Source organism: Musca domestica, unplaced genomic scaffold (genome assembly GCF_030504385.1).
Source record: "Musca domestica strain aabys unplaced genomic scaffold, Musca_domestica.polishedcontigs.V.1.1 24, whole genome shotgun sequence".
NCBI classification, from domain to species: domain Eukaryota; kingdom Metazoa; phylum Arthropoda; class Insecta; order Diptera; family Muscidae; genus Musca; species Musca domestica.
Genome location: NW_026712272.1, coordinates 9,973,014 through 9,997,337, shown reverse-complemented (window position 1 = coordinate 9,997,337; position 24,324 = coordinate 9,973,014). Strand labels below are relative to the sequence as shown.

Here is a 24,324-nt window from a genome sequence, read left to right as displayed (position 1 = left end):
AGTGTGTACTCTACTTCAGACCTAGGTGACATGAATCTTATAAGAATTTCGGTGGCACATTGGCAACACTTAAAATCATATGGCTGTAATTTTTTTGTACAGCAACAACAAAGCCTACAACGACAGGCATGGTACGTCGCATGTCATAACAAGCAGGCAGTTTGTTTTGATCGTTTTTTTTCTCTCATTTGCCAAATAAGACTGATTGATATATATTCTTTTAAATTAATAAATATCCTAATTAATTGAGTTTATTTTGATGAATTGTGTGGCCAAAATTAAATTGTTTTGAATTTACTTCAATATTTGCAATAGATTGTCATTTATATTCTATTGGTGTTAACTCTTTAAGAAGCTGGCAAATAATAAATGAACCGATGACATTGAAAATGGAAAGGAGGGAAAACGCGTGATATCTGATGATGAGGATGATGATAATCAATCAAAAAGTCTGCAAATCAAGTATTCCACAACAAAAATGATGCAGCGATTAATAACTGGAACAACAACAATAAAGGTTACATATCTCTACACGAATTTATTAAAAAGATTCACGTGAAATCGGTATTGTTTATAACCGAAAAAAAGTTAAGAATATAATATATGGCCATACAACTCGTCGTCTGCTACGCCGCCGATTAATAGCCAAGCAATTGTACAAACGACCGACTAAGACAACAACAATAAAAACAACAAACGATTAGATAAGTAACTAAGCTAAAGAGTTTGCAAGTCTCCGAGCAACAAAAATAAGTAAAGGAAAGGAAACCACTTGGCGGCAGTATCTTTCCGTCGGTGGGTGTTGGTGTTATTAAGACCAACTATTTGGGTCTTATGAGAAATTCAAGCTAGTCAATGTTAAAAGAAAAACACACCGTGACAAATGATTCCCGCCGCTTTTAGCACACACCAAATTGTATTAGGTTCGGGAAGGTGATAACCAGCAACAACAACAAAAGGAACATATACTTACCCCCATAAAAGTTCACATTAACTTGCTAAATAAACAAGTGTCAAGTGCATTAGATCTTCCAGTTCTTTTGTGGCAATAGCCAGCCGTTGCTGTCGCCTTCGCCCGCTGCTTTATTTTCATATTTCGTCTTATTGGCCGTTATGAAATTCTATTTTTTCCGTTTGTAATCAATTAAAATTTCAAAAAGAAGAAACTAAAGCGAACCCCATACACCCAAACACACACACAACAAACACCAAACAAATCCCAACCCTTTAGTAGTTAATAATTGATTGACAAAGCACAAACGACCAGTTTCGAAGATCGCCTCAAGATGTTGGAGTGGAAGAAAATATCCGGTCTATTGTGTATCTTTGGATTTGTACGTGAACTGCGACCATCCGAACCCTATATTACGGAATTTTTGGCTGGACCATGGCGTAATGTAACGGAAGATGAGGTAAGTGGAGTATTTGATTTTTAACTTTTGATAAGAATAGTGGAAATTAATTTTTCAAATATTTTTCTATTGGAAATAAGGTAGTGCCGCCTATAAATTTAGATAATGGGTAATAAGGAAGAAAGCATCAGGACTTATTTGTGGAATTTTGAAAAAAAAAAATGGGGTAATGGCTAACAAACCCGATATTAACACCGGTGTGGGTTACAATATAGCTCCGATGAAGATATATTCTTGTCTTATTAAAGAAAGCCTTCTTAGGGATAATCGGGGTTTTCAGAATGCAAACGTATATAGATCTAAATCCTGATGATTCAATCTTGTCAGCATGAAGCTCAGAGTGGGAAACCAAACATACATTAGTGGAATTTCAAGCAATTAAAATCGGCTTAGCCATTTTACCAAAGTTAGCTACGACTTTTGACTGAGAGTATAAGGAACTTAGGAGTTTGTTTGTTTAGGCTGTCATTAACTTTTTTATACCCTACACCACATAGTCTTTGTGCATATGTTTGTAACATAGAGAAGGAAGCGAGAGCGATAGACCCATGGGTACTTTTGAGGATCTTCCTAGAATCACTTACTGAGTGGATTTATGCATGTCAGTCCGTCTGTCCACGTTTTTTAGCGAACAAAAAGCAGTTCGCATTTATTATCCGTTATGCAGGTCGCATTTATTATCCGATTTAGATGACATTTTCCAAACAATATTTCTGTGGCCCAAGGACAAATCCTATTGAAATTGGTGATAATCGGATAGGATTTAGCTCCCATATATCTTCAATCGATTTTGGGTTAATTGTGCACCAAATGGCCAAAATAAGTTCATATGACTTGAATTTTAGCACATCCAACCGAATTCAGTTTAGAAGAAAATATATCAAATTTAGTGAAAATCGGTTCAGATATACAGGATGAGATAAAAAAAATTGCAACAAAGTCAAACGCCAAAATGTCGGAAATAACATCAAATTTAAGAATAAGTTTAGATTTGTTCGAATTGGTCACCTTTGGCACGAATTATGACCTTCAAACGGCCAATGAAACCGTCACACGCTGCCCGAATGTTGCTCTGCGGTATATTGTCCCATTCCCGGTGAAGCGCTTGCTTGAGGTGATCGACACTTTGGTATTTTTTAGTGACAACCTTGCTTCCTAAAATACTCCAGACACAATAGTCCAACGGATTGGTATCCGGAGATTTTGGTGGTCATTGTGGGCTGGAAATGAAGCGAGGAACCTCATTTTGTAACCATTCCTTGGGTGGCGCGTGCTGAGTGCGGTGATGCTGAGTTCTGTTGGAATGTCCAAGGTCTGCGGCCAAAATGTTTGCGTGCCCAAGGCTTTAATACACCTTCCAGAATATTTTCGCGAAAATATTCGGCATTTATTCTGTTGCCACGGTCGATTAATACGAGCCGAGAGCGACCATTGGCTGTTTAAGCGGCCCACACCATCACCATGGCCGGCACAAAAATGTACATCTTTAATTGCACAGGCAAATCTACCCAACTCACTCCAGAAGATCTCTGGCTACAGCCCACTGAAATAGCCGAATTTCTGAACCTGAAGCTGGAACCAGATTAGCAGATCGCAAACACTTGCATATACTCTGATATAACAACAACAACCATGGCCGACGCTTGAGTTCTGGTGGCCAACCGAACCATTCTTTGGTGGCGCGTGTTGAGTGCAAAGATGCTGAGTCATTTTGGAATATCCAAGGTTTGCGGACAAAATGTTTGCGTGTCCAAGGCTTTATTATAACCTCCAGAATATTTTTTTCGCGATAATATTCGGCATTTATTCTGATGCCACGGTCGATTAATACGAGCGGAGAGCGGCCATTGGCTGTTATGTCGGCCTACACCATCACCATGACGGGCGCTTGAGTTCTGGTGGCCAGCCGAAGGTGCACATTTTCAGCTGACCTCTTTGGCAAGTAAACACGACGATCATTTTGATTGTTTACAATCTGCTGGACAACGAATGTTTTCTCACCGGGGAGAGAGAGAAAACCAAATTCAGCAGTTCACCGCCTTCAACTCTTTAGGTCTTTTGAGTCAAGCCAAGCCAAGCCAAGCGAAGCAACTCTTTAGCTCTTTTGAGTCTTGTTTCTTTCCTTTGCGGTCTAAGTTCTTGCACTTTTTGGAATTTCAATGACTTTACCCCGAGCTCATTTTTCAATAGCTGCCGAATGGAATATTGCGATATGTTCAGCTCACGAGCCATTTTTCGGCCACTGCAACGCGGGTTTCGATCAAGTCGCCTCTTTACTTTTCGAACCATTTCTGCTGATGTTGCCGTTTTCTTCCTTGATGTCGGTCTACGCTACCATTATCACGGTAAAGAGAGATGGTACGAGACACAAAAGATTTATTCACATTTAAATGCCGGAGTGCTCTAACGATAGCCACTTATGGTTCGCCAGCCAAATATAAAGAAATCACACTATCACGCTTGAATTCCATCACGAATAACTTTTTTTCTGGAAAATTCTCACCAAAATGCTTTTGTGCGCTTGTAAACAATATAATGAGCTGTCTCTGGAATAATTTTAACTGCTGTTGGACGAGTGGCTTAAAAATGACAGCATTCTGAAGATGGTTGCAGTTTTTCATCTCACCCTGTAGCTCCGCTGTTGGATATAAGTATAAGATATAATGGTACCTTAGTATTTCCGGTGTTTTAAAGGTTTCGGCCCCGAATTCCAACCAAAACAGCTGTCATTCGACGTTTTGGGTTGTTTGTAGTTTCATTTACTCCTCGCAAAAATATTCAATTTCGGTCCACTTTTTGGTATAGGCACCATATCACAATACCTCCTGATTTTCGGTATTTTAAGGGTCTCGGCTCTATTTTTTAACCAAAAAACACATGTATTTTGAGCTTTCGAGCTCTCAGGGGACATTTTAACTCCTCGCAAAAAAATATTCATGGAAGGTTAATTTTTTAGTATAGACCCCATAAATGTAAATCCCTGATTTAAAATTTCGAGGTTCTCGGCTCTACTTTTCAACCAAAACAGATGAATTTTCGGTTTCCGAGCTCTCAGGGAGGCATTTTAACTCCTCGTAAAAAATATTCAAGGAATGTTCACTTTTTAGTTAAAAACCGGATTTAAAATTTGATATTTTGGGATGTCAGTGGGTAGTTTTCCGATTTGGCCATAAATAAAGTTTCTATTTTTGTTGAAAAGTGTGGGTAGTTTTCCGATTTGGCGATAAATCAAGCTTTTACAAGATTCTATTTTTGGCTAAAAAAGAAAAAAATCAATCAAAATTTTGCCAGCCATATTTGCTGATGATATACCCATTAAATGCATGGTAAAAAATACGCATTTATATGATTGTATTACCCGACATCTGATAAGTTATTCAACTTTTGAATACACATGCAATTATTGCCTATTTTGTATTATATCAATATAAAAGTAAGATGCATTGAAGGAGAAATACCTCATATAAATTAATCACATTATCATCATCAGACTGTAGATTTTTGTGTTTGGGTTTCGCAAACATTGCTCCGTCAGATTAGTTAAAAAAAAATGAAATATTCCCAGTGACTATGTCAATAATTCAATTTATAATTAGGATGTTTGTTTTCTAAATGGGGCAGCATGGCAACATTGAAGAGGAGGAGGCATATTTTGGCCGTATCAAATAAAATACACCCTATATTATTTGATACGGCCAAAACATGCCTCACGGTTGTAGATCCTAGGTCTCTTTGAACCAAATCCGTTTCAGGGCATTTGGAGTCAATCTAGCGATGTCCGTCCGTCTGTCTGCCTGTCTGGCTTGCTGGTGGGCCCAATAACTCTTGAAGGGAGTATCCGATTTGATTCGAACTTGGTACATCGTAATATTATTGTCAAACTTAGATTGTGGTCGAATATGAGTAATATCGGTCCACTCCTTCTGGTACATCCCCCACAAAATGTCAACATTTTCTAAGAAAATAATTTACGGTACAGAAAGAGATAGGATAATCCAATTTTGCTCTAACTTTGCAAATCCTAATATTTTTATTAGTGCTAGGACAGGTGCGATAATGGACAAAATCGGTCAACTCCATCAAGTACCTGCCCCACAAAGGGTCAACATTTTGAATAATTATAACACTTATAAGATGTGATGTAAGGGTCCGATTGTCTTCAAATTACAGACATCACAATATTTTTACTAACCCAAGGTCTAGTGTGAAAATGGAATATATAGGTCTACTCCTTCTGGTATCTCCGCAACAAAGGGTCAAAATTTTGAACGCCCATGAAGCTCATAAAACACAAAACTAATATCCGATTCCATTCAGACTTGGCACATCTCAATATTTTCATCAACACAAGATCTGTTATTAAGATGGTAGAGATCGGCCCATTCCTTCTGGTACCTCTCACAAAGGGTCAACTTTTTGAGTATCCTTGAAGCTCATAAAACGCGAATTTGAAATCCGATTCCATTCAGACTTGGCACATCTCAATATTTTCATCAACACAATATCTGTTATAAAGATGGTAGAGATCGACCCAATCCTTCTGGTACCTCCCACACAAAGGGTCAAAGTTTTGAATAACCAAAACGATCATAAAATCCGAAATAAGCATCCGGTTTTCTCCAAATTACACACATCGCAATATTTTTACTAACCCAAGGTCTGGTGTGATATTGGGATATATCGGTTCACTCCTTCTGGTACCTCTCCCACAAAGGGTCAAAGTTTTGAATATTCATGAAGCACCTAAAACACGAAATTAACATCTGATTCCATTCAGATTTGGCACATCTCAAAATTTCCATCTACAAAATATCTGTTATAAAGATAATACAGGTCGGACCATTTCTTCTGGTACCTCCCCCACAAAGGGGCGATGATTAGATGAAGTATAAGTAAGTCTTTTTCGGAGTATAAGACTTTTTCAGATGTGTCAGGAATTTCTGGGGTGTTCTGCATAGGAGGTTCCTTATTTTAACCTAGTCTATCTGTAATTTTATACTCAACCTAAATATTAATTTTCTTTTGTTTTATCTTTTTCCAGTTGAATCGTCAAGTCTATCCTATGGGCACATATTCGTACTTAGCACAATTAATTGTAGTGTTCCTTATAACAGATTTTTTACTGTAAGTTAAAACAACAACAACAACACCAACAATCATAAATAAATGCAAAAAAATCATAAAATTTAATAATTTCCCTCATTTTAGATACAAACCTCTAATTATAACAATCGGCGTTACCGGCATAATAGTATGGAGTATGCTGTTGTGGACAACCTCGCTAGAGGCTCTGATGACCTTAGAATTCTTCTATGGTACTTATATGGCAGCTGAGGTGGCCTATTACACCTATATTTATGCAAAAGTTGATAAGAAATATTATCCCCGGGTGACGTCACATACCCGGGCGGCAATATTTGCCGGTAAACTGGTGGCCAGTTTGATGGCACAAGCCCTCTTATATTTTGATCTCATGGATTACAGGGACCTCAATTACATTACTCTGGGAGGTGAGTGAGTGGTGGAAAACAACTTTGCCTTTTTCAGTATCTGCCATACTTTTTGATATTTCTAGAATTCTTACAGAAAATTAATTTCAAAAATCATTTCTAATTTAATTTTCCCTTCCTTCATTTTCAGCTCAAATCGTAGCCACATTGTGGGCCTTTACCCTACCCCCGGTCCATCAAAGTTTATATTTTCATCGTAAAGTTAATAATCAAGAAGTACCTGCACTCAAGTCAACGGACTCTTTGGAACGTAGTTCCTGTGAAGATGGCAAATCACAGACTAGCGATACAACGACAGACAAATTTCAATTTAATTCGGTAACAAATATTGTCACAAAAACCCCAATTGGCGCCAAACTGCTGTGGCAACATTTTACCAATGCCTATACGAACTTGAAAGTGGTACAATGGTCCATATGGTATGCGGTCGGTTTGTGTGGTTATTTGCAAGTGATCTCTTACGTCCAGCTGATGTGGAAAGATATTGAACCAAATCCAGATGTAAGTAAAAGTTGACATTTAAAACACTTCAAAAGGGTCTTCTGAGAAGACTTCGGAAATAGAAGAAAGCAAAGGAAACAAATATAAATAAGAGACCTTTAAAGGTCTTTCAATATGTCGTCCAATTAAGCAATAACTTCCAAATTTAAATAGAGGAATTTGAAGTCATCTAGCCGACCTTTTAGATCTTCTAGACATTCTCAAACCTTTAGGAGTCTTTGCGAATTTCGAAATAGAACAACTCAAAAGTGACTCCTAAAAATGAGAGTACTTTGGAAGACTTTCAGTATTTGGTCCAAGCAAGCAATGCATTTCAAATGTTTATTGAGGCCTTTACAGCCTTCCATCCTAGGTATACTTATTGTTATCGGTATATTGTTATCGATTATATTTTCAATAGAAAATATTGTTATCGATTATATTTTCAATAGAAAATATTGTTATCGGTAATATTTTCTATAGAAAATATCGTTATCGATATTATTTTCTATAGAAGATATTGTTATCGACAATATTTTCTATAGAAGATATTGTTATCGACAATATTTTCTATAGAAGATATTGTTATCGACAATATTTTCCATAGAAAATGTCGTTATTGATAATATTTTCTATAGAAGATATTGTTATCGATATTTTCCATGGAAAATAATGTTTTCTTTCTATAAAAAAAATATCGATAATATTTTCTATAGAAAATATTTTTTATCGATAATATTTTCTATAGAAAATATTTTTATCGATAATATTTTCCATAGAAAATATTTTTATCGATAATATTTTCTATAGAAAATATTTTTATCTATAATATTTTCTATAGAAAATATTGTTATCGATAACATTTTCTAAAGAAAATATTGTTATCTATAGAAAATATTGTTATCGATTATATTTTCTATAGAAATTATTGTTATCGATGATATTTTCTATAGAAAATATTGTTATCGATGATATTTTCTATAGAAAATATTGTTATCGATGATATTTTCTATAGAAAATATTGTTATCGATGATATTTTCTATAGAAAATATTGTTATCGATGATATTTTCTATAGAAAATATTGTTATCGATGATATTTTCTATAGAAAATATTGTTATCGATAATATTTTCTATAGAAATTATTCTTATCTATATTATTTTCAGTAGAAAATATTGTTATCGATAATATTTTCAGTAGGAAATATTGTTGTCGATAATATTTTCAATAGGAAATATAGTTATCGAGAATATTTTCAACAGAAAATATAGTTATCGACAATATTTTCTATAAAAATTATTGTTATCGATAATCATTTCTATATAAATTATTGTTATCGAGAATATTTTCCATAGAAAATGTTGTTATCGATAATATTTCCAAAAAGAAAATACTGTTATCGGTAATATTTTCTTTAGAAATTTTTGGCGAATAGAAAATCCGAGTCTTTTTGAATTGATAGTTTCAAGGCTCCATTGAAGGCATTTAAGGCATTTTCTTTATAGAAGGCGCTTGATGCCTTCTTGCCATCGACCACTTTTAATGTTTTCTAACTATAGACCACTTTTTAAGGCCTTCTGCAAGAAAAAACTTAAAGATCTCTTTCGGTGAAAAAGGTTTTCTACAGAATACAGAACCTCTCAAGGAGATGTTCATTAGAAAAAAGGCAATTTCTTCCCTCAGATAGCAGGAAAGAAAAACTAAAAAAGATCTGTTTCGGAAAAAGTTTCTAGAAATCATTTTTTGCAGAAAGACCTCTAGTAGGTCTTCTATAAGAATCCCCCTTAAAAGATCTCATTGGAATGATAAATGTTTTAGCAGAATGAACACTTCGAAGAGATATTCTATAAACAAACGTGTCTCTAGAAACTCCGCTACGAAAGGATGTTCTGAGAAAGGTCCTCTGCAAAAAAAGGGCTCCAAAGATATAAATCTGGGAAGGTTCTTTTACAAGAAAATACATTCTAAAGGTCGTCTTGGAATAGAAGATTTTAAATAGGTATTTTTTAAAACCCTCATACATATTAGTCTATTTGAACAACAATATATTGTTTGTTTTTTATTTTACTCTTCCGCTCTTTCTAGGTTTCCTGGAATGGAGCTGTCGATGCTGCCTTCACGGCCTTGGCGGCATTATTTGCCCTATTTGCTGGTTACATTCATGCTGGACGCCTGCAATCACACACAAGTCTACTGGTATTGGCCGCCCTATCAATGCTTGAGGGTGGCACTGTCTTAATGATCTGTTGGACATATAATATATATGTATCCTATGCGGGTTATATACTATTTGGAGCCATCTATGGTTTCATTATAACAGTGGCTGGGTATGTACATCTGAAAAATTTGAATATTTTCTTTATTAATTTTTGTTGCGTATCCATTTCTCTATAGCGCTGAGGTGGCCCGCTATCTGGAAGAAGAAAGTTTCGGTTTGGTCTTCGGCATCAACACAATGTTGGCATTAATATTCCAGACCATCCTAACACTGGTTGTTATATCGGAAAATGGTTTTGCACTCAGTACAAAAGGACAATTTACAGTATATGCGTTTTATTTTATAGCCGTTGGTATAGTTTATTTTATAGCTGTTATTAGTGAATATTTCTATAAGAAATTTAGAAAAAATGTTGATTAGATGATGGATTGTTATTTTTTGAAGTAGCAGCAGTAATTAAGAATTTAACGAAAGAAAAGAAAAAAACAAAACTGAAGACATTGAATTTTAAAATGTGATATATGAGAAGATGTGTTGAATGAATCAATAAATAGTAGTTATTTTTCAAATGAAGAAGGAAAGAGTGCGAATTTCTTTTGTGGATTTATTATGAAGCTGTCGATAATATGTGAAAAAAATATGGGGGTTTTTAAAGCGAGAAGTTCGTTAAGGTCTCCTGTGTGCCGAAATCCACAATAATGCTAGGAACACAATTGGAGCGAACGACGAATTTCGCCCTACGCGGCGACAAAATGAGCCGCGAAAATTCGTCGTATGGAACACAATACCGACGAAATTATAAAACAGCTGATGAAGTTGTTTACTTTTTGCTCATTTGTTGACTACAATGAATTATACAAGAACACATAATTCTTTACGTTCTCTGTTATAATTTCACTTATGTCCATCTTCTCTATTATAAATTCACTGATATCCATCTTCACTCAGGCGCAAGTACTCAAATAAATAAACAAATTAATTATGTTTTTTTTATACGAGTAACAGATAGTAGAGTGACCATAACAAATTTTAAAGTAAAAAGTAACTTTATTTACTAAAACACATAAAATTCGTACAAGTATGGCCACCTTGTACTGTTTTGTTCGCCGGTCGCCGGCGTATGAAATAGAAATAAAGCTAATTGAGTTCGCGGCGACCGACGAAATTTTCGCCGGTGCCGTGATTGTGTGCACTTCCATATACACATATGTGTTTTATTTTTGACGACGAACATACGCCGCGAAAAAATTCGTCGTTCGCTCCAATTGTGTTCCTAGCATAAGTGATTGGATACATATAACGATGTACGAAATTCATCATGCCAATGTGCTTAAATGCAATGCAATCAATTTAAATAAGCCAGAATGCTTTGGACAGGGTAACGGTGTGTTAAATTCGGGCTATTAGTTCACTTTCCTTGCTTTCCGTTAATAACACAACAGCTGACATACAAGGCATTACCACCCCAAATAAATGGCATGCAAAAACGATGGCATTTCATATGGCAACACTTGGATAAAATTTAGTAAACAAATAGATTTTCTCCCAGCCCACGTCTCCTCGCTTGTCGTTGCCGTAAAAAATCCATTATTGGCCAAAATCGAAGAAACAAAAGAATAATCCTTACAAATCCTTTAATTTCGCAACAAATCCAATCAAATTGGACTGTACAAAATGCGTTTACGCATCGGTCGTTTACGTTATCATTATGTGAAATTTGTAATATTAGCAATGATTTGTGGAGCCGGTCTCTATTATTATTTTGCAAACAACGCTTTGGATCTGGATAAACGTTCGCAAATGTAAGTGAATGCACCGAGTAGGCATATCTATGTGTGTGTGTGTTTTTTTATTTATTGTTTGTATTTTAAAATACAATAATTAAATATTTTCTTTATTGCTTTAATTGATTATTGTTGTGTGTGGCGTATGAAGAAAGTGGATATTATGACGATGACGTATTTCGGAGGGGATATACGATGTTGTCGTCTGTTTTCCAAGAATTTTAAAGAGACACACTCGAGAGTGCATATAAATAATAAATTCATATCTAGAATATGTTTGTTTTGTGGTTGTTGTTGTTGTCAATGTTTTAAAAGTGCCTGAACGCAAGCAATGCGGTGCATATAATACACACACCTACCTACCAACCTACCTTTTTGTGGTTGAAGCTTTAAAGGTCGTATGGGTTGGTTGTTTATGATTTCGAACATGCATTCTAAGTCTAGAGAAAGCTACGTATGTGCTAGTTTTTATTTAAATGTATATTAATGGTGATATAAGCTCAAAGAGGAAATATGTTAAATTTTATTTGATAACCTTATCAGCTAATTATTAAATTGCATTTAATTAAATATACTTGGCGGAAATAGTCATAGAATTAAGATTGGCAGTCAAAAACTAAAACGTTCAGACGTAGTTTTGATTAAAATGGACCCATAACGAGTAGAAGCGCACCAGATCATAAAAGAAATAAGTAAAATGCGACCTGTAATCTAACATCTAAGTTTCATGAAAGAAATATAGTTTCATGAAAGAAATTCAATTTTTTCTTAGAAAGAAATTGCCTCATTCATTTAAAAAATGGGCGTTTTTCACTTAAATGTTTTAAATAATATATAAAATATACACAGACTAATTAAGTTTGTCTGTGCACATAAACCCATTAAAGTTCTTATATCCCTATTCACACGTGCAAAGTTTACCGGAAAGAAGATATTTGAATGAGGCTTAAATCACTTTCTGCGACCGTTTCTTCATTTTTATACCCTACACCACAAGATGGTCAGGGTATTATGTCTTTGTGCATTTGTTTGTAACAGGCAAAGGAAAGGAGATAGAACCCATAGTTCCTTTTGATGATCTGCATAGAATCACATTCACAAGAAAGTACAAGTCGCATTTATTGCCCGATCCAGAGAAAATTTGGCACAAATAATTTGTTTGGCCCAAGAACGAACCCTATTGAAATTGGAGATAATCCGTCAAAATTTAGATATAGCTCCCATATATATCTTCGTCCGATTTGCCTTAGATTGTGCACCAAATGTGTAATATTAGCCGAAATGTGGTGGAATTTGGCACTTACGACTAAATTGGGTCTAGCAACAGTATGCCAAATTTGATCGAAATCGGTTCAGATATAGCTATAGCTCCCATATATATTGTTAATACCATTTGTTATTTTTGTCCTCCGCACCCATAATATGCACTCTTTAACAACGATATTTGGGTAACAATATCAAATACAGCTCAGAAATACCTTTGCCAAATTCTGACGAGATCAGTTCAGATTTGGATATAGCTCGCATATATATCTTCGTCCGATTTGCTTTATATTGTGCGCCAAACGTGTAATATTAGCCCAAATGGCAAGGAATTTGGCACTTACGACCAAAGTGAGCCTAGAAATAAGTATGTCAAATTTGATCGAAATCGGTTCAGATATAGCTATAGCCCCCATATATATTTTTCATCCGATTTGTTATTTTTGTCCTCCGCAGTCGTAATGTGCTCTCTGTAACAACAATATTTGGGGAAATATATCAAATACAACTCAGAAATACCTTTGCTAAATTTTATCGAGATCGGTTCAGATTTGAATATAGCTCCCATACATATCTTCGTCCGTTTTGTCTTATATAGTGCACCAAACGTGTAATATCAGCCTAAATAGGATGGAATTTGGCATTTACAACCAAATTGAGTCTAGAAACAAGTATGCCAAATTTGATCGAAATCGATTCAGATATAGCTATGGCTCCCATATATATTTTTCATCTGATTTGTTATTGTTGTCCTCCGCACCCATAATATGCACTCTTTAATAACGATATTCGTGGAAGTATATCAAATACAGCTCAGAAATACGTTTGTCAAATTCTATCGATATCGTTTCAGATTTGGATATAACTCCCATATATATCTTCGTCCAATTTGCCTTATATTGTGCACCAAACGTGTAATATTAGCCCAAATAAAATGGAATTTTGCACTTACAACCAGATTAGGTCTGAAAATATGTATGTCAAATTTGATCGAAATCGGTTCAGATATAGCTATAGTTCCCATATATATTTTTCATCCGACTTATTATTTTTGTCCTCCGCAGCCCTAGTATGCACTCTGAAGCAACGATTTGGAGAAATATATCAAATACAACTCAGAAATACCTTTGCCAAATTCTATCGAGACCGGTTCAGAATTGGATATAGCTTCGTCCGATTTGCCTTATATTGAGCAACAAGCGTGTAATATTTGTCCAAATAGGATGGAATATTGCACATACTACCAGATTAGGCCTGAAAACACGTATGCCAAATTTGATAGAAATCGGTTCAGATAAAGCTATAGCTCCCATATATATTGTTCATTCGATTTGTTTTTTTTGTTGTCCTACGCAGCCGTAATATGCACTCTGTAACAACGATATTTGGGGAAATATATCAAAAACAACTCAGAAATACCTTTGCGAAATTTCACCGAGATCGGTTCAGATTTGGATATGAGATCGGCCAGTAAGCCCATCTGACAACTTAGTTTGCTGTCAAAACACCTAAATGTGATTTGAGCTTCCACGAGAGTCAAATCACAAAATAATAAGTTTTTTTTGTCAAATTGTTGTTCAAAGCAGTCTTCTTGGTCGACCTTATCTAGTTATCTGGGCCTCGTTCTATTATTTCCATGTAAAATTTGACCATGTTCATTTTCCTGATAATATCATAATTTTGCATGCCTATACAATTGAGTTGTTTTTAATTTTATCAGTCACATGAATATTTTTTTAAATGTTTTGTTAGAGTTCTATCATATTGTGGAAGACATCAACTACATGGTATTGAAATGAATCACTAAATGTTTCATATTTATAACAATTTATTTTATATATAGAGATTTTTATAGTCTGTACCAAATGAGAGCGGTATATTGGGGTTTTGAAAACCACAAGGTTTTGGAGAGAGGGAGTGGGGGCAATAAAAGTTTAGGCATAGACTAATGAATATGTAGGGTGAGATAAAAAAAAACTGCAACAAAGTCAAACGCCATAATTTTTAAATTTTTTTTAATTTTATTGAATGAAAGCAAAAAATGTTGGAAATAGCATCAAATTTTAGAATAAGTTTAGATTTGTTAGAATTGGTCACCTTTGGCATGAATTAGGGCCTTCAAACGGCCAATGAAACCGTCACACGATGAGTGAATGTTGCTCTGCGGTATTTTAGGCCATTCCCGGCGAAACGCTTGCATTAGGTGATCGACACTTTGGTATTTTTTTCTTTGATAATAGTCCAACTGATGGGTATCCGGAGATTTTGGTGGCCATTGTGCGCTGAAAATGAAGCGAGGAACCTCATTTTATAACCATTCTTGGGTGGCGTGTGCTGAGTCCTGTTGGAATGTCCAATGTCTGCGGCCAAAATATTTGCGTGCCCAAGGCTTTAATACACCCTCCAGAATATTTTCGCGATAATATTCAGCATTTATTCTGATGCCACGGTCGATTAATACGAGTGGAGAGTGACCATCAGCTGTTATAGCGGCCTACAGCATCACCATGGCCGGCGCTTGAGTTCTGGTGGCCAACCGAAGGTGCACATTTTCAGCTGACCACTTTGGCAAGTAAACACGATCTTTTTGTTTCGTTTACAAAACGGCTGGACAACGAATGTTTTCTTATCGGAGACGGAGAAACCCAAATTCGACAGTTCACCACTTTCGGCCAAGCGAAGCAACTCTTTAGCTTTTTTTGGTCTATTTTCTTTCTGTTGGGGTGTAAGTTCTTGTACTTTTTGGAATTTCAATGGCTTTAGCCCGAGCTTATTTTTCAATATTTACCGAATGGAATATTGCGATATGTTCAGCTCACGAGCCATTTGTTGGCCACTTCGACGCGACAGGTTTCGATAAGTAGCTTCTTTACTTTTCGAACCATTTCTGCTAATGTTGCTGTTTTCTTCCGTCCACTTCCTTGACGTCGGGCTACACTACCAGTATCACAGTAACAAGCGATGGTCCGAGACACAAAATATTTATTCACATTTAAATGCTGGAGTGCTCTAACGATAGCCACTTGTGGTTTTCAAGCCAAATAAAAAAAATCGCACTATCACGCTTATTACCAATAAATATTTTTCTGGAATAATTTGCTGCTGCAGCTGTCGGACGAGCGGCTTAGAAATGACAGTAGTCCGAAATTGGTTGCAGTTTTTTCATCTCACCCTATATAGAAGATCGTCCACAAGACCCCAGATATAGAATACCTTATACAGGTATTCTACGTATAGAAGAACATTAATAGGTTGACTGTGCAGAGAAAGCTTTCTTTAGGTCATTTATATACAAAAGACCTTTTGTGGCCTTATTTGTATAGAAGTCTTACTTTAGGTGTCCTGTGTACAAAATACCTTTAGCAACGCTTTTGCCTGCAAAAGATATTTTATGGGTCCTCTATTTTTAGACGTCCCTCTATAGGTCCTCCATGTCTACAAGACCTTCTGTAGGTCTTTTGTGTCTACCGTTGTACTTTAAAGTCTAGGAGACCTATTAACCTTCCATGTTAAGAAAGCTTTTTTAAGAATCTATCTAAAATAACTCTATAGGTCCTACATGACTATTAGACATAGGTCCTCTATCTCTATAAGACCTTTTGTAGGTCTTTTATGTCTACCGTCATACTTTTTTGTTCAAGGAGATCTTCTGTAAGCCTTCCATGTCTAGAAGGCTTTTTTAAGAATCTATCTAAAATAACCCTATAGATCCTCCATGACTATTAGACCTTCTGTAGGTCTTTAATGTCTTTAGTAGAACTTTTAAATCTAGACCTTCAAACGTCTTTCATTTCTAAAAGACATTTTAAGGTTATTCTATGTCTAAAAGACCTATAGGTCCTTTACGTCTATAAAATAAATAGCCATGCTTCTGATTTTCTGACTTTTGGTGAAATGATCTTCATAATGATTGCATTGTATTACAACTATTTGAGTTATTGTTTGCTTGGACGCTATATTTTTCTTGTCTTATTATATTATTATGGCTGGGGAGCCAATGAAGAGAAATTATTTTATAGTTTTAATTTTTTTTTTGTATTTAATTATAAGTATTAAATACTCAGGTTTTGCTAGCTATGTAATATGATTTTATGGTCTTAGAGGCCCTGTATTACACAAATGAGTTTGAATAAATAAATAAAATAAATAAATAAAAGCTTCTATAGATCTTTTATGTCTTCTGTAGTACTTCTTAGTCTAAGAAACCTTCTGTAGGTCTTACGAAACTATAGAATTAAAATTCGTGAGAATTTGATTTTGAGTGTATGTCTGCCACTTTTCCGATTTGGTGTGAAAGACTAGGGCTGGAATGCGCAAACGAGAATTCAGATGGACAAGGTATACAAATAATCGCATGAAGGACATAAAGCCACTGCCTTTTCTTGTTTTTTCCAGAAAAAAAATGATTTTCTTACAAAAAGAAAACTGATACACTTTATTAACAAAATAAAATTGTTTACTTGTCTCTTCATACATAAATTAATTTGTTTTGCAATATATTTATTATATATACATATGTTTGTTTTTGTTGTTATCTCTTATACAAATATGTTTATCTTAAAATGTAATGATTATGTTTTAATTTTTTGTTTTATGTTATATATATATTAAACTAAAATATAATTTGTAATTTATAAAATTAAGACTATATATAATTTTTTATATATAAATCTAATAATTTTTTATAAATAGACTGAAGGCTATTTTAAATTTGAGGGAAAATAAAACAATAACTAATACAAAAAAATCTAAGGGTTCTGATTAAAAAATTTGTGGAAAAACTAAAGACATTTTTATAGATGAGAATTCAAGAAGAGCTTTCTTTAAATATCCTTTTTTTCTAAGAATGCGATAGAAAAAACAGTATTTCAAACGAGTTTTTAAAATTTTTGATATTTTAAAGTGAAAATAAAAATTTTAAAATCATATTTAAAATGGTATTTTTTCGTTCGCATTCACTCGTCATAGGAGCAAGATTCTTATGTTCGAAATGTACATTTCTTCCGATTCGTATAAGTGAATTTATGAAGCTCTTCAAGTAAACGTGTTTTTTGTGAATAAATTTACAATCCTTGGGATCCTGTTCCCACATGCAACGGTCTTGATTTTCTAGCTTTGAAACCATTAGAAATTCTCCCAACGCTTTTGGCCAACAACTATACTATACGATTTGAGCCGATTTAAAAACTGTGATATGGTATTAAAACGGGTGGACCAGATGCTTGTGTTGTAGTTTGCTGTTGTTGTGGCTGCTGGTTATGTTGCTGCTGATGCGGTTGCTGCTGGTGTTGTGCTTGGGGTTGCCGCAGAAATTGCAATTGATTTGCATTTATGGTTATCTGAAAGAATAGATTTTTTGAATTCAAACACTTTTCAATTAAATTGCATTCCCAAAACTTACCGGCATATTTGTAATTTCCCCCGTTGGCGTAACCATAACCTGTTGTAACAATTGTACCTGTTGTTGTTGTTGCTGCTGATGGTGTTGTTGTGGATTTGTTGCTGCTTGCTGGGGAATGAAGTTTTGAAAAACTGCTGCCTGTTGTTGGTGATGGTGATGAGGTACGCCAGCAGTGGCAGCAGCAGCATTTGGATTTGCAGCTGTCAGTATTAATTGTTGAGGTTGCTGGGCTGCTGCCACCACATTTAGACTGGTCGGTGTTATGTTGGGTATTTGCTGTTGTTGCTGTAACTGCAATTGATGCACCAACTGGGGCTGTTGCCCGGGGAGAGCAATGAAATATTGTAAGGGTGTTTGAGCCGCAGGTGTGGGTTGATGTATGATTTGTAGCTGTTGCGTTGGATGTGCTGTTGTAGCTAAAACTTGGGCGGGTTGTTGACTATTGGTTATTGTTGCCGTGGGAATTGTGGCATTGACTGGCAAAGCTTCGTTATTGCTAGGTGTAGTGGCGGGAACGGCAGTTGCAACATTCAAAACATCTGGATTTTCCACATTTGAAGTTGCCTGTTGTGTTGCCGCTGCTGCTGTTGAAGCTTTCGCATGGCCACTGGAATTACCTTCACTGTTACCATGATGTTTCCGTTGATGATTCGAGGGCTTAATATCTTCCCGCGGCACAATGTCAATGAGAAAATCAAATTGATCATAATTTGCAATAGCTTGAGCAATATCCGATCTTTGTAGAGTCCTTCGTTTACTTTCATCCGTGTGAATCCAAGCTCTCATGGTCAGCTCTTGAATGAAAAACTCACAGGCCTTGGCAAACAGCAGTGGAGCCTCGGCGGCAATCATTCGAGCATTTTCATCCAATTTCATAATTTTCTTTATGCGGGCCAACGGCAAGGCTTGGTGTTTGGCATCGATGGTTGTGTTTTGGACCTCTTGCATTATCGAAGGCCAAAAGGTTTCAATGGTGGGCGGAGGTTTTCGTGGCTGTTGATTTTTGGCTGCCTTAGAGGATTTTTCTTTGGGTATTGTACCGGTTGTGTTGCTGGTGGTGGTTGTTGTAGTTCCGGTGCCAGTCACTGGATTCATTTCGCAGGAGGTAGTTTGATTGCCCAACATGACGGATGATCCTAATTGATTATTATTTGCATTCATGGTTGTGGCTATATTTTCAATGGTATTATGCTTCCGATGGTTGTTGTTGCTGAACATGTTATGCCCATATCACAGTCGGCTCAACGGGGTGCTGCTGAAGTTTGGTATTACGGCTGGGAGCAACAATACGTTTACATTTGTAGCTGGAACTTTATGGAGCTATGATAAAGTTCGCCTCACTACAATTTTATGGCAAATGTTTGCAAAAATTTGCACACTTTTTCATGTTTCCTTCTATTGGTAATTTAGTGACAGCTAGCAGCGGCAGCCAAGCGAGCGCAATGTCTACCTCTATTTCTCTTTTGAGAGGCAATAATCAAAACTTTCTCATTTAATTTTACACTGTTTTGCAACTCATTATCGATTATGTTTTGCTAATTAACACGAAAACAACAATTTTGAGAGGGAATTTTGCAATTGATTTAATTTTTTCTACGTGCAATTGATTTATAAACATGTACAGCTTGTTCTTGATACTATTGAATTGTCAAATGGTTACAGGGTTGCCAAATGGTGTGTTTTTGCTGTCTCAGAGACGTACTCTTTTATACAACTCTACACAAAGTGGCCACAATTATGGCGTTGCCAACCCATTACATTACCTCGTTGTTGTACAGGGCCGTTATCTTACTTTTAATTTTCCTTTTCTTTTTTCTTCTCAGCGCCATAATGGAACGTTCAATAAGATCGGTGGTTAACAAGGGTGAATGCTTGATGCCAGAATTACCCATTGATAATCCGGAAATAATGAAATTCTATAGAAAAGTTGACAAAGTGGATTGTGGGAGGACCACGGATGACTGGGTAATGTGTGAGGTAAGAAACTATGTGAAGTTCTCACAAGCAAAGTTTATTAGAAGAATATGTATATTTTTAGGAGAGAAAAAGTTTATATTTTCCTAGAAGTTTCCGGATGAAGCATCTCTAGAATTTGTTATTAATATTTTGTTGTTTTTTTTTTCAGAAATCTATTTGTTTTGTAAAACCAGAGGTATTGGCCTTGCACGGAGAAGTGAGTTGTTTTTATACGGATATAATTCGTAAGAATGACTTCAAGTCTCGTTATGGAAAATCATTGCGCACAAGTGAGCCATATGTATTGCAAGAATCGGATTTTGTTAAGGTCTTCTGTACGGCCAACGATGGTGCCAGGTATGTTAAGATTTGTAAAACATGGGCTCGGATTAAAGTTCTAAAAGAGGTTGGAGTCCCTGCTTCAAGACAAAGAGGGAAAACAGATTTGGTGCTCCTAAAACTAAATAGAGCATTAGTATCTTCCATTCCTGCCTTGAGACAAAGACTCCGACCTTGTAGAAGACATTGGCCTTTGTAGAAAAAGTCAACCACGTCCAGGTTTATGTACCTTATTAATTTAATAATTTATATCTTCCAGTTGGTTTGGTATGGCCTATGGCATACGTGATGGGGTTGAAAAATCCATTGTCCACAAACCGGTACCGCCACCCTTGGATGCCAATCCCAATCCCATGAATGTTTTGGACTCTCTAAACGATTTGCCACGTTATTTCAATGTCTTGATGTTTGGCTTCGATTCTCTGAGCCGTAATGCTTTTATACGAAAATTGCCCAAAACCTATGAATACCTGACAAAGAAATTGGGAGCCATTGTACTGACCAGTTACAATATTGTAGGGGATGGCACTCCCCAGGCCCTAGTACCAATTTTAACCGGTTACAATGAATTGGAATTGCCCGAAACACGAAAACGTATGTCGGATGCATTAAACGTCGACAGGGCCTACCCGTTGATATGGAAAGATTATGAAGAACATGGTTATATAACATCATTCAATGAAGATTTACCAAATGTCGGAACATTTACATATCGCATGAAGGGTTTCGAAACCCAGCCTGTACATCATTATTTGCGTACCTATTATTTGGAAGTTGATAACATCTTGAGCTCAAGTAGTCCCCATTGTGCTGGTCATACGCCGGGACATGTGGTCATGTTGGACTATACGAAAAATGTAAGTGAAAATGAGAGATTTTTGGAGGTTTTTTTTTTTTTTAAATAAAAATTACTTTTTTGCAGTTTATGGCGAAGTATAGTGACACCCCCAGATTTGTGTTTAGTTTCCATGGTGATTTATCCCATGACTCCATTAATTTGATTGAAGCTGCGGATGATGATGTTGTGGCTTGGTTTGAAGATCTCCAGCACAGAAAGTTGTTGGATAATACAATACTTATCTTCATGGCCGATCATGGAAATAGGTGGGTATAGAAATATTCACTGTGAAGAGGAGAGGATGGTGGTCATAAAGGTCTTTTGAAGAAGATCTAAAAACACAAATGTTCAATGTGAAGAGGGGAGGGGAGGGTGGACATAAAGGTCTTTTAAAGAAGGCTTAAAGTTATTTAGAAGTTATAGCGAGAGGCCTGTGAAAAGTCGTATATCTATGAAAGACCTTCGAAAACAATTCCTTCCCAAAACAGGGCATTTGCAAGTTCGTTAATAAGATCTTACATCGAAAAAACAAATTTTCCAAATGTCTTTAATCCAAAGAAAAGTTTCTGGAAGGTATTCTGAATTCCACAGAAGTTAAAATTTTATTGAATGAAAGCAAAAAATGTCGGAAATAGCATCAAATATTAGAATAAGTTTCGATTTTTTTCGAATTGGTCACCTTTGGCACGAATTATGACCTTCAATGAAAACGTCACACGCTGCCCGAATGTTGCTCTGCGGTATTTTGGCCCATACCCGGCGAAACTGGAATTCATTTTAACAGCTGTCGGACGAGTGGCTTAGAAATGACAGCAGTCTGAAGTTGGTTGCAGTTTTTTCATCTCACCCTGTATATACCAAAGGTCCCTTTGCAAGACCTGTTGAAAGAACCTCTATTCATAGAAGACCTTCTTTAGATCGCATATCAGTAGAAGAAGTAGATCCTTTAAAAAAAGTGTACTACCCATGGACTTAGGGAAAGCCTTAAACTACCTATGAAGGAAGGACTTTAATACGTCTTCTGCCTAAAGAAAACCTATTGAAGTTCAACTACTTGCAGAAGATACTTTAAAAATCTATCAAAAAGTCTTCTCTTCATAGCGGAATAGGTCTTCCATGTAAAATGTATTCTGCATATAAAATGTTGAAATTGTTCTCTATTGTTTTTGTATTCCTTTCCTAGATTTTCCGATGTCCGTTCCACACTGCAGGGCAAACAGGAAGAACGTTTGCCTTTCTTTAGCTTTACATTTCCCGAATCGTTTAAGAAACGTTTTCCCCAAGAATATGGCAATTTTGTGGAGAATAGTGGACGCTTAACAACGCCCTATGATATACATGCCACACTTCGGCATATTTTAGGTAAGTTTCTTTATATAAAAATAATTTTTGAGAAATATTAAAATTTTGCATTTAAACTATTACACAGAACTACAAAAGGTAACCTACAATAACAACAACAACGATGATACCTATGACAGTGAAGATACACAAAAAACCTCCAGCAACAAACCAAATATACCAATATCCGATTTAGCCATAAATCGGGCCATATCCCTTTTTGATCCAATACCCAAAAATCGTAGTTGTGCCGATGCCTACATCGAACCGCATTGGTGTGCCTGCCTTAATTGGCAACAGTTAAATGTGAGTGCGGAAATGGGACCACTACTAAAGGCTGCCAATAGTATTATTAACACAATTAACAATGCAACTGAAACCTTTCGCCAGTATTGTGAAACTCTACAATTAAAACAAATTAATTGGGCAATGCGTTTAATGCCACATCGTGCCCTGTTGGCATTTAAGCACAATGCTGATGTGGATGGTTATATGGCTGAAATGGGTGATGCGACACGTACCACCGAGGAGATATATCAATTGCAAATTATGCTAACACCAGGTGATTCGCTATTTGAGGCAAGTGTTTATCATAATTTGGAAACGTTTACGATGCGCACCAAACTAACAGAGATATCACGCATCAATAAGTATGGTAGTCAGGCGAATTGTATATATGAACGTAATCCGGAATTACGTAAATATTGCTATTGTAAGAATTAAGACACACACACACACACGTAGAGACAGACAGTCAGGTATATACAAAGAGATACCTCCTCTATTTTTTTGATAATTTTAGTATTAAGCCAAAGATTTTTTTATATATACATATACAGGGGCGCTTTATCACATAATGTATATGTGTGTAACTGCCATAATATTATTTTTAATTATTTTTTTCTAGTTATGTTCCTTATTTTATTTTACATCATGACATTTAAATTTAAAAAAGACACTTTTGAAACGAAAAGACATTTTTGAAACGAATATTTTAGCCTCATAACATTTAGATTTGAAAAAAGACATTTTTGAAACAAATATTTTAAGTTTTCTAAAAACAGTTATCACTGTTAAAAAAAAGACATGACACACAGGAATTATTACCCAGTTTTATTATGTTAAGTGCAGATCTAAGTCCAATAATCTATCCCCTCTCATTCCAATCTCATTTTTTTGTTTAGTTAAGTAGTAAAGTTTTTTTGTTTTTAACCAACAACAAATTTAAATTTGATAAATATTGTTTTTATTGGCAAAACATTATTGATCTCGAATAAAAAAAAAAATAAATTTTAATTTTGACCTAACCTCAATTTGGAAAATTAAATGATCAAAACAAAATTTGTTAATTATGACCTAAATTCAATCTGGAAAATAAAATTATCAAAAAAGAAAATTTTATATAAAATTTAAGAGAAATTTATCAGCCGTTTTTATTTAGTATCCTAGACAAACATTTCTCTCAAAAAACAATTCCGCGGGAAAAAAAATTGTATTTCCTCCAAAATAACTTCCTGGCAAAATTACTTGGGAGTTTTCAACAAAATTGAATTATTATTAAAAAAAATCATCCGCGATATATTCAGCCCGTATTTTAGATTTTATATTAATACACCCAATTTGAACTGTACTCAACTATAATCAATTGATTAAAATAGTTAAAATTCAAAATTTTATTTAAAAAAAACGTAAGTTCATGCCATGCTTTCATTTTTTATTAACATATACTGATACGTTATTAGTTTTTCCTTTTGCACTTGAAATTGGCCATTCAGTATTGT

General features: G+C 35.4%; 3 protein-coding genes across 3 annotated transcripts; 2 read left to right on the top strand and 1 right to left on the bottom strand.

Annotated features, from left to right (window-relative positions):
* The first annotated feature begins 134 nt into the window (after positions 1-134).
* LOC101894493 (thiamine transporter 2) lies at positions 135-10,202 on the top strand. Its single transcript, XM_005182722.4, has 6 exons — positions 135-1,412; positions 6,454-6,536; positions 6,621-6,922; positions 7,053-7,423; positions 9,489-9,730; positions 9,798-10,202. The coding sequence occupies exons 1-6, from the start codon at positions 1,287-1,289 to the stop codon at positions 10,039-10,041; spliced, it is 1,368 nt and encodes a 455-aa protein (XP_005182779.1). The 5' UTR covers positions 135-1,286; the 3' UTR covers positions 10,042-10,202.
* A 938-nt stretch (positions 10,203-11,140) lies between these two features.
* LOC101894755 (uncharacterized) lies at positions 11,141-23,868 on the top strand. The gene is made up of 7 exons (XM_005182724.4): positions 11,141-11,423; positions 19,893-20,046; positions 20,195-20,382; positions 20,624-21,221; positions 21,287-21,468; positions 22,386-22,564; positions 22,632-23,868. The coding sequence occupies exons 1-7, from the start codon at positions 11,296-11,298 to the stop codon at positions 23,264-23,266; spliced, it is 2,064 nt and encodes a 687-aa protein (XP_005182781.1). The 5' UTR covers positions 11,141-11,295; the 3' UTR covers positions 23,267-23,868.
* LOC101896010 (nuclear transcription factor Y subunit gamma) lies at positions 17,624-19,729 on the bottom strand. The gene is made up of 2 exons (XM_005182732.4): positions 18,070-19,729; positions 17,624-18,007 (listed from the first exon to the last, which is right to left on the bottom strand). The coding sequence occupies exons 1-2, from the start codon at positions 19,285-19,287 to the stop codon at positions 17,849-17,851; spliced, it is 1,377 nt and encodes a 458-aa protein (XP_005182789.1). The 5' UTR covers positions 19,288-19,729; the 3' UTR covers positions 17,624-17,848.
* Positions 23,869-24,324: the final 456 nt, after the last annotated feature.

Coding starts and splice junctions, on each gene's coding strand:
- LOC101894755 (XM_005182724.4), top strand. CDS start 11,296: ATGCGTTTACGCATCGGTCGTTTACGTTATCATTATGTGAAATTTGTA. Junction 20,383..20,623: donor ACGGCCAACGATGGTGCCAG/GTATGTTAAGAT, acceptor TATATCTTCCAG/TTGGTTTGGTATGGCCTATG. Junction 21,222..21,286: donor TGTTGGACTATACGAAAAAT/GTAAGTGAAAAT, acceptor ACTTTTTTGCAG/TTTATGGCGAAGTATAGTGA.
- LOC101896010 (XM_005182732.4), bottom strand. CDS start 19,287: ATGTTCAGCAACAACAACCATCGGAAGCATAATACCATTGAAAATATA. Junction 18,008..18,069: donor GGGAAATTACAAATATGCCG/GTAAGTTTTGGG, acceptor CTATTCTTTCAG/ATAACCATAAATGCAAATCA.
- LOC101894493 (XM_005182722.4), top strand. CDS start 1,287: ATGTTGGAGTGGAAGAAAATATCCGGTCTATTGTGTATCTTTGGATTT. Junction 1,413..6,453: donor GTAATGTAACGGAAGATGAG/GTAAGTGGAGTA, acceptor ATCTTTTTCCAG/TTGAATCGTCAAGTCTATCC. Junction 6,537..6,620: donor CTTATAACAGATTTTTTACT/GTAAGTTAAAAC, acceptor CCCTCATTTTAG/ATACAAACCTCTAATTATAA.